The sequence below is a fragment of the Octodon degus genome, unplaced genomic scaffold, assembly GCF_000260255.1.
Source record: "Octodon degus isolate 3935 unplaced genomic scaffold, OctDeg1.0 scaffold00183, whole genome shotgun sequence".
In the NCBI taxonomy this organism is placed as follows: Eukaryota; Metazoa; Chordata; class Mammalia; order Rodentia; family Octodontidae; genus Octodon; species Octodon degus.
Window position 1 is genome coordinate 993,039 of NW_004524759.1, and position 10,058 is coordinate 1,003,096.

The following is a 10,058-nucleotide window of genomic DNA, read 5'->3' on the forward strand; positions in this document are numbered from 1 at the left end:
TTGAAAGCTCATGTAGCTAAAAAAGAAGATGGCAAAATACTGGGATTTTTAATCATGAGAGAGAGAGTAACAAATATGAAAATCTTACATCTAAGGTAGTTAAGGTAGTTAAAGTCTTCTCGCTATGTACTACTGCCAACCTAAAGGACAAGATGTTCGCTGCCTTGCACCATGTTATAGGGGACATTAAGAGCGCCATCTTTACTTGCAGGCTTCACAGGTGGCTCAAATTGTCAGTCACTCAAAACAATCCTTCCTCACAGTTGTTTGAAAATTTTATCAAACACATTTTCCTAACAAATTATGAAATGTAATGGAATGCAGTAATAGATCTGAAATATAATACTGTCCAAAAGCCATGTGTGGCTTTATTATATGTAACTTCACTTGCTTTGATAATTTCACCTATCCCTTTAAAGCAGGGATTTAACGGAAAAAGGAAACTGTCAACAAGAAGGTTTAGTTCACACAAGAATTAACCATAATAGTGGAAAAGTCCCATTAAAATTGGAAAAATAACATGAATTTTTGTCAAATTTTTATAAATTTTTTAGCACATATGAACTTTCAAAATTAATTAGAGTGCTATGACATTTTTAAAAACTTTCTACAGGCTCAAGAAAATATTTCATTTTTATTTTAAGCATTATGTTAAAGGTCACATTTCTAAAAGAAATGGGTTAAGTTGTTCACGTTTCCTATGAGAATATGTTTACTATAACCTTGAATTTAATTAGGCTTTTTTACTGATTTACTTAGGAAGGGGATACAAGAGAACATTATTAGGAGAATAGTATTTCAGCAGTTTTACTTGACAGGTATCAGAAATCAACTATACCCCCCCCAAAAAAAAATTATTCAAAGTAACAATACCACTCTACCTTGCTCACAGAAAAACTGCCAAAAATACGTTCATATTCCACTGAATATGAAGCAAAATCATTAAAATATTACTAGCACAGGAGACTAAAAATCAAACATTTCTAAACTCATTATATAGGCACCAAAAACTTCAATTTCCAGCTGCTATTTTTCTAATTTATATTATGGATTTAATTATAAGGAGCTTATTCCTATAGGACTGAGTTCCTCAACATGAATAGATTGTATCTTAGGACTTTTAAGGGGCGACTTGCTCTATAATTCACTATTCTACCTGCTGCTCTATTTCTGCTCACTGTTGCACATGGCCAAACAGATCCTGGTTAATAAATGAATGGTCACCTACATACACATTTAGAAGTTGGCAGTAGGGTTAAAAGGCACAAAGCAGTATTTGAGTAGTAATTTTTTTACTGTTTGTTGAAGAATATATCTACTTTTGGATCCTGTTAAACGATCACTAAGAAAATGCAAATTACTATGGGCAGAAAATTAGGTGTCTTCTTCATAAATGTTAGCAGCCTTCCAAGACATATGAATACTAGGGTCCTTTTAATTATTAGGATTTCAAATGCATAAATACAATTTATTATTAAAGACCCTCAATTTAATATTTATAGCCATTTCCTCATATTTTCTTTAAAATCTATCAGTATAGCATTTCATTTCTACATATGGCTTAGCAATTCAATAAACTAAATAGCAAACTGATACTCTACACCAGTTCATTTATATCAGTACATAGTTTGGAATATAATGGCAATATTAAAAATATTAATTCCTTTTAAGCTGATAATTGCATAAGAGTTTACAGAAACTTAAATAGTTTTTGGGTTTTTTTTCCATTTGAAAAAGTTTCATTGTTTAAACTTCATATACTTGACACCTGATACAGAAAACTTAATTGTGTCATACAACATTTATTCCATCACTTTAAGAGAAGCATTTCATGGAGCCAAACACTAAAATAACTTCAAAAGGCAATAACCTATATGTACACAAAATGCTCATTCCATAAATATTTACATGACAAATGGAGAACCACTAAAAGTAGAAATCGCTACAGGTATGATAATCCCTTCTCAAGACATTTTTTGTTAGGAATCGTCTCAGCTTAAAATAAAAGTAACTGCAGAAGCACAACTAAAATATTAAGTTTAGTTTTCATTTCTTACTATTTAAAGGAACCAAGAAGTCAGAAACAGTCCAAGATTTCAGAAAGCAACTATTCAGTTCATATCAAATCTTTTCTTCAGCTTTCTTGATGAAACTAACTTTACAGAAGTGATCAGGAGTGTGCTAACAGGTATAGCCTCCAGCCGCTCAGCCCCCTTTGTATAGACTGGTCAGCCGCTCCAGTTCTTTACAGTTATCCATGCTGAGGGCATCTGCCTTCCTCCGTAGTCGATCATCACGGTATACTTTGGCAGCATACTGCATATCTGTTTCTGTTAACAAAAAGATTTTGCTATATAATCATTTATAACACCTAGCTGTTTAAATTCGAATGATGTTGCATAGAAGACCTTCAATGTGTTTGTGTTAACTGACTTTTAAAAAAGAAAAGAACCTCAGTATTGTGTCTAAAAGACTCTTGGGCAACTCAGGGCCTTGTAAACACTAGACAAGTGCTTACAACTGACCTACATCCCAACCCTTTCTTTTTTTCTTTTTTTTTTTTTTAACATTTATTTATTGTGGGGGGGGGCAGCTCAGCCCACCAGGGGGCGCGGCTGGCTGGCATGTGGTGCTGGGGGATCGAACCGTGGTCCCTGTGCTTTGCCAAACTTGTTCCAAGTAGGTGCTTTAGAACACTGAGCCATCTCTCCAGCCCCCAACCCTTTCTTGAGACAGGGTCTTCCTCAGCAGCCCAGGCCTGCCTAAATTTCCTGTCCTCTTGCCTCAGCCACTCCAGTGGCTATGATTAAAGGCCTACACCCCCACACCCAGCTAGAATTCCTTCTCTTTAAATGAAAAGTTTATACGAAGGCTTGCGCGTAAAACAAGCACAGAGGGGCCTGGGAGATGGCTCAGTGGAATAAGTGCTTCCCTGGCAAGCTTAAGGGCCTGAGTTCAATCCCCAGTTCCGCCAAAACAACAACAACAAAACAAGCACAGAAAAGAAGTCCAGGATGACCCCACTACAATCCTGTCAACCTACAATGGAATCCTGCCACTTCGCTTCTGAGCCAGTGGTTTAAAAGTCAGTTTTCTGAAGCATCACCTCAGCCTCAGCCTCTACAATACCATGTGATAGTCATGCTGCCAGGGATGAGCCTGCTGTGACTTTTTGTTAAAATTTCAGATAATCCCAAATTTAAGTATAAAAATATAAAATCTTGTTCTGAGTTTATCTCAATTTTTAAAAATGATGTATCTGTACATGTATAGTTACTGAAGAAACACAGGAAAATGCATGTGATGCAGTTATAACAGTAACATTCTGCAAAGAAGCACTTTTGATGCTTCCTTCAGTTACCAAAAGAAATATATGTAATACAAATCAAAACTCTTAGCTGGGTGTGGTGGTGTATACCTGCAAGCCCAGCACTTGGGAGGCTGAAGCAGGAGGATCACCATGAATTCACGCTGGCAAATTCAAAATTCAAACTACACAGTGAGTTCATCAAGGCCAGCCTGAACTGAATAGAGAGATCTTCTTAAAAGGAGAAAAACATAACCCCAACTCTCTAAGAAAGCTACTTTTAGGCCTTTTACTCTTAACACTTTTAAATGGTGGGGGTACTTAGAGAAGACAACAGAAAAAGGAAAAATAAGTTACTTTATAGAAAGCAAGGACCAAAGGAGATGCTCTCTGGTTTATATGTATCAGTCAGGACCACATTTAAAATAGACTCACAGGTAAAAGTGGCGAACTCCATCTCTAGGAGCAATCTTTTATTCAGTCTTTAGGGCTAGGATTAACAATTCATCAATACTGCTAAACACTTTTGCTTATAAATAATGCACTTGTAAAACTCCATTTTCCAATGACTCAGAGTTAATAAACCAAAGTTCACACTGCTAATAAATGCCAGAGTCTAGATCCAAATCATAATGTGCAATTCCTAACCTAACTTTCTATTTGTGTATTTCAAATTACTGCTTGTAATTTTATAAAACACTGCTTTTCCAGTGTATACATTAGGGAATGTTAGAAGTAACTCCAAAAACAGAAAAACCATGGCAAAAGCATTGATCAACAATGATTTTATTGGGCTGGTGAGATGGCTCAGTGGTCTAAAGCACCTACTTAGAACAAGCTTAGCAAAGCACAGGGACTGTGGTTCAATCCCCCAGCACCACATGCCAGCCAGCCCCGCCCCCTGGTGGGCTGAGCTGGCCACACACACAAACACACACACACATAAATAAAATTAAAAAAAAAAATGATTTTATGACTTTATAAAACAGGATCATTTCAGGGCTGAGGTATAGCTCAGTGATTTAGTACTTCTCTAACAGTGCTAGGCCCTTGGGTCAAGCTCCAGCACCATAAAGGAAAAGGAAGATCCCATCATAAGCAACGGAGGAAATAGCCAGTCAAGGCACCGACACATGGAGTGCCCCACACTTTCTACCACTCAGAGACCCAAGCCCAGAGAAGTACTGAATTTATTTAACTTTATTTTAAAAAATTTCAAAACTACACAAACATTAAGAATAACACAACAAACACCCTTAAATTCTTTACCATGTTTGACGGTTCTCCATATTTTGTGTCAAATTTGTTTTAGCTCTATCTCTAAGCAAGACTTACTATGGTCCCTTTTGCAAAGTTGAGATGAACTGCAGATATTATGACTTTACATTCCTAACAGATTGTCATCTTTCTCCAAAGAAGCAGACCCTTAGAGAACTATCAGTGAAGGTCAGCCTGACAGGCTGCCCCCTCGGACTTCACCCTTGGTCTCAATGATGCTGTGATGGGCGCTCCCTGCCTCCCTCCACGTGAGGAACCAATGGAGGATGCCAGTCTGTTCTTCAGTGTCCTGTTTCTTTTCTCTCCTTCATTCTCAACTGTGTCTTTTGTTTCACTGATATTTTTTAATACATGCATGCCATTTTGTATGTGAATGATTAAAAACAATGAAAATTTGTGGTAGCAACTTTCACACATAAATGTGTACAATTCAGTTGTGGACAATATGGTCTACGAAGAGTGTGTAATGAAGGGTCCATGAAACCTGCTAATACTGACCTTGCCAGACAGTTGAAAGATTAAACTAGATAATGCCAAACAAAAACATTTTCCCAGACTGCAATTAAAAATCATACTAAATACTAATATTTAATACTTCCAGCACAAGTGCTTACTACATATTATCTGGGTTTTGTTTTGTTTTTCTTGAGAAATGATCTGGCTATGTAGTCCAGGCTGGCCTTGAACTCACTATGACGCCCAAGACTGGCCCCAAACTTCTAGCAATCCTCCTGCCTCAGCCTCCCAAGTGCTGAGATTATGGCCATGTGCCATCACACCCCACTTCCACATATTATTTATTATCATCCATGTGTTAATGATAAAGGAACTGAAATTTAAGTAATGTATTCTTAGAGTCAGGATCTTGTAGCATTCCAGAGCTTGCACCTTAACCATGATATTCACTTATCAACCAAACACGTTAATGACAACAGTGACACAAGTGTCATTAAGTCCTTACTATGTGTCAACTGCTGTGAGGCCACATGCACATAAAACCTACTGCTGTGAGGCCACGTGCACATAAAACCTATGACAAGTGGCCCTCAGGAGCCACAAGACATTAGCTTGAGGATCAACTGGGATTAAAAAGAAATCTCAGGATGCTCAAGTCTCTGATTTAAAAGTGTACTATTTGATACAACCCATCTATGTACTTTACTATGCTCTAGCTGTGTATTAGTTATACTAATATTACATAAATGCTATGCTGTTAGTTGTTTTACTGCCATGTGAATGATTAAAATGTTCTGTTTGGAGAACCTTGAAAAGAAAAAGAAAAAAAAGTCTGTACATTTTCAGGACAAATGCAGTTTTCCCCTACATCATCTCCCACCAGTGACTCCCATCAGTGACAGGGTGAGTCCATGGGGAGAAAGGAAGTCGCAGACAGAGATGACTGTGGGAAGGACCCAGCTTTGACTGCTTTCCACATACCACATAATTCCAGAACAACAGCCCAGGAGAAACTATAGTAATCAATGCCAAAGACTGTGAAGCTTAACAACTATCAACTTACTTTGTTGTCTTTCTTTCCAGCAATTATTTCGAATATTAGTCACATAATCTTCTTCCACACTCTTTTCTACCTTTTGTAGTAACATTCCTTTGTATTCATTTTTAAAGTCCTTGTTGACATAATAAACCACTCCCAAGTTTTCTGTCTGCATTTTAATAGTTTGCCCAGATCCACTGTGAAAAAGATGCATGATGATGTTTATGTTAAATTAGACTTTTTAATATTCTACCATAAACCAGGGTAACAAGAATAAAAAGTGAGTATTAACAAAACACTGTCTCAAATTGCTTACAACTAGAATTTTATGTCATTAAAAAACATAGTTTTAAAATTCTCTCAGTTTTTAGCTAATAAAAGTTTTATTTGAAAAAATAAAGTTATGCTTACTTTAGGGAATCTTTTTTTTATTGCCAATATGATTCTACAATTTCATGTTCATTGTCTTAAAGCTGTTGCATTAAATTTCCTTTATGTCCTGACTTCTCAAGGAAGTCATTTCCCACATATGCAAAAAGGCATGTAAGATCAATTATTATGTCTTTAAAGTATTTTTGTATTTTAATGTAGTTTTTGTCTTTAACGTCAACACAACACTTACATTAAATACAAGTTAAAATATAGCATTTCTGTCCTTACACACAATGGAAAATATAAAGTAATAACATAAAACAAATTTATCACTTATGTGGCTAAAAATTAGAGATTTTTAAATTTCGCACACATGTAGTTAATGATTTGGCATTTAAGATATCCTTTAAAGGAAGCTAGATAAGAAATAGTAACAATAAATTTTGTAAAATTTCACTTAGCTACTTACGATCTGGGATATAAAGAATAAGGAGGATTAGAGACCATCAAGTGGCTTAATAATGACACGAGGATCAATACAATTATGGGCATCAGCTGGATAAACACAGAAAAACCTCCCTATAAAAAAATCATCAAAGAATAATAAATTATAATATAGCCACAATTTTCAGTAACAGTTGACACACATTTTAGATGCAGAAGGGGCATCTGAGACTGTCCAGTTAGTTGTGCTCTCAAATCTGCCTGCCATACCAGGCTCCTAAGAATGCAGCATTCCAGGCACACTGGCAGACTGATTTGAGAGCCATTCTGTGGACCCTGTTCTACGTAGACACACAGAGGGTGTCCCATCTGCCACTCAGGCGACCAATGTGCCACACCTGCGATATTGCCTTCTGCTAGCTGGGAGGAGGGAGGCTGGGTTGAGGAGAAGCCCAACCTTCTCATTTCTAGTCTAGAGCCCTTTCTCAATACCTTTTTACCTCACACCTATAGCAAGTGAGTACAACTGTGTTAGAGAAAAGTTACTTCTAATTTAAGTTTTCAGTAGTTTCCCTTTTAAGGAATAAATAGTACCTCCAAAACATGCAGAGTACAGACGTGTCTTCACTAGAACCTGGAATACCAAATCGGCTGGCACACTGCCCAGCCCCCCACCCCTATGGGGTTCTAGTCTCCATTGCACACATTGCTAAAGGAAACTCATTAGTCCTAAAACAACTTGTCCCACTTTTAGACAACTGTAATTGCTTTTCATGGGCTGAAAGCTGGCACTCTGTGATTCCTAATCATATCATAAACATACATCTCCTCTTTCTTCTTCTCTTTCATGTCCACTGTGTCGATGCTGATGTTGATGGCTATAACCAGTTCGGCCATTTGAAAATGAATGTACACTACCTACAAATCAAAATTACAAGCCAGGTTAAGTTAGGAAGAGCAACCATGATTAGAAAAGTCACATTTTCTTTAACACTTTTAACAAACTACTAAAATAACAGATGTGCATTTTGAGCAGTGAATGTTAACTGTCCTCTTCTCTGTGTGGGCAAGGTGGACAGAAACAGGCTGCTGCCTGCTGGGTGTGCTGCCCTTTTCAGCAAGGCACAGCTCCTCCTCTGGGGAGACTCATGTGTGACTCGGGAGCAGCACACAAAGGCCTTCTCTGTTTACTCTGCAACTTTGCTTTCTGCACTTGAATCAAGTAGATACATCTTTAAAACTCAAGAGGACAGCACTCTAGCTCATTTTTTAAGGCTATCTAATATCTACAGTATGAGTGGACTACAATTTATTCAAACATTCTCTTGCTGATGGATGTGAGTTCAGATAAACTGACCAACCAGAAGTGGCCACTACTGACAAAGTATGCTATGTTACAATAAGCAAAAGACAGCAAATCAATCATCAGAAAAATAATTCAATATTGCCTTGAAGATTTCTGATTGTTCCTAGTACACTATCTATCAAAATTTATGCTAATTATATATTTGAATACATCAAAGCTCAGGTTATAGTTTCAATCATTATATATCCTCTTTCCCTCAATGATTATACATTATGTCCCATCAATGATTGTAATCATTAATAGTCTGAAAGGGCACCAAATTACATTCTCATTCATAAACAGCCTCCTAACTCTGAGCAACTTTTTTAATTCACCACCTTAAGTAAAACATGGGACTATAATTTTAACTACTGTAGATACACTACTCCCAAAGAAAATTACTTTCTCTACAAACCAGTCACAAAAAACATGGATGAATTAAAAAGCTACCAACGTTGATATCATGTGAGCCATTCAGGGATGTCACCACACTATTGCTGCCATTGCCTAGTGCAAGTAATTATATCATTTTTAATGCAATAAGAAAATCCCCAAAACTTTATTTTATGAGTCAGACTTTTTTCTATTTCATTAGAAACACACGTGGACTTCTATATCCATCTAAAGAGCCATCTATAGTGTTATTAATAAAATATTCACAGAGATACAGAACCTGCCAATCATCCAGGGTATAGGAGATATCACATGACTGTAACAGCATTTACTTACCATACACATTGCACTGGATTTCCTGCTTAGACTTCCGTGCTCCAGTGTTAGATAAAACACAGAATACCTGTATGTTTATCTGTTTTTTAATTAAAATATGTTCTAGAGGAGACGACCTGAGACCCAGAGCAAAGGCCTGGCGAGTGAGTGAGACCACCTGGGGCCTGAAGGATCCTGAATAGACCCAGAGGGCAGGCCCGGCAAGGGAGTGAGATGACCGGGACCCACGAGATCCTGAGTAGACCGAGAGCGCAGGCCCAGCAAGTGAGTGAGACGACTTGGGGCCCACGAGATCCTGAGTAGACCCAGAGCACAGGGCCGGAAGTGAGTGAGTGAGATGACCCTGTGTCTGCCAGATCCTGAACAGACCCAGAGCTCAGGTCCGGCATGTGAGTGAGACCACCCAGTGCCCGTGGATATTCATATGACCCAGAGTGCAGGCCCAGCAAAAACCTTCAGCAGAACTCCCTGCAAAGAGGCTAGAGGCAAGACCCACCCAGCTGATTCAGGAGCAGAACATCTTGCCAAAGACACACAAAGGGTTCAGCTCTAACAGCTGCAGCAGAAAGAAGTGGAGCACAGCAACCAGATCCAAACAACACCCACCTGGAGGAGTCTGAACTCCATAGATCCAGACCTGGTGCTAAGGTAATGACTCTATCCAAGCTCTACACCACAGGTCAGAAGACAGTGGTATACAAAATGACAAAGAGAAGGAACAAAATGCAGTCTCAGGCCCCGAATCCACTCAGTACAACTGCAGAAGACACTAGCACTGAGGAAACTGGAAATCATACGCCAGATATCTCGGAAATAATAGCGTTGACAGTAAAGAATCAACTACAGAAAGGTATAGAAGAAATCACATCAGAAATAATTTCGGAACTAAAAAAATGTAGTGATAACTATAATCAAAGAAGTACTAAGTGCTTCTAAAGAATACACTGACAAAAAAATAGAGGAGAATATAAAAATGATGGAACCCCTGAATAAGCAATTTAGGAAAGAAACGGAATGTATGAAACAGGTTCAAAGTGATACACAGGAAATTAAAACCTCAATCACAAGCTGGCAAAACCGTTTGAGGG

At 37.8% G+C, this 10,058-nt stretch overlaps 1 protein-coding gene across 1 annotated transcript in view; it reads right to left on the bottom strand.

Moving 5' to 3' along the window:
* Nucleotides 1-620: 620 nt before the first annotated feature.
* Dnajb14 (DnaJ heat shock protein family (Hsp40) member B14) overlaps nt 621-10,058 on the bottom strand; it is a 62,407-nt gene continuing 52,969 nt past the window's right edge. Inside the window, exons 4-7 of the mRNA XM_023703890.1 lie at nt 7,720-7,818; nt 6,922-7,031; nt 6,105-6,277; nt 621-2,330 (exon numbers count right to left, since the gene is read on the bottom strand). Of these exons, the coding sequence (XP_023559658.1) occupies nt 2,206-2,330; nt 6,105-6,277; nt 6,922-7,031; nt 7,720-7,818 (507 nt within the window). The 3' untranslated portion in view covers nt 621-2,205. The remainder of the gene's footprint in view (nt 2,331-6,104; nt 6,278-6,921; nt 7,032-7,719; nt 7,819-10,058) is intronic.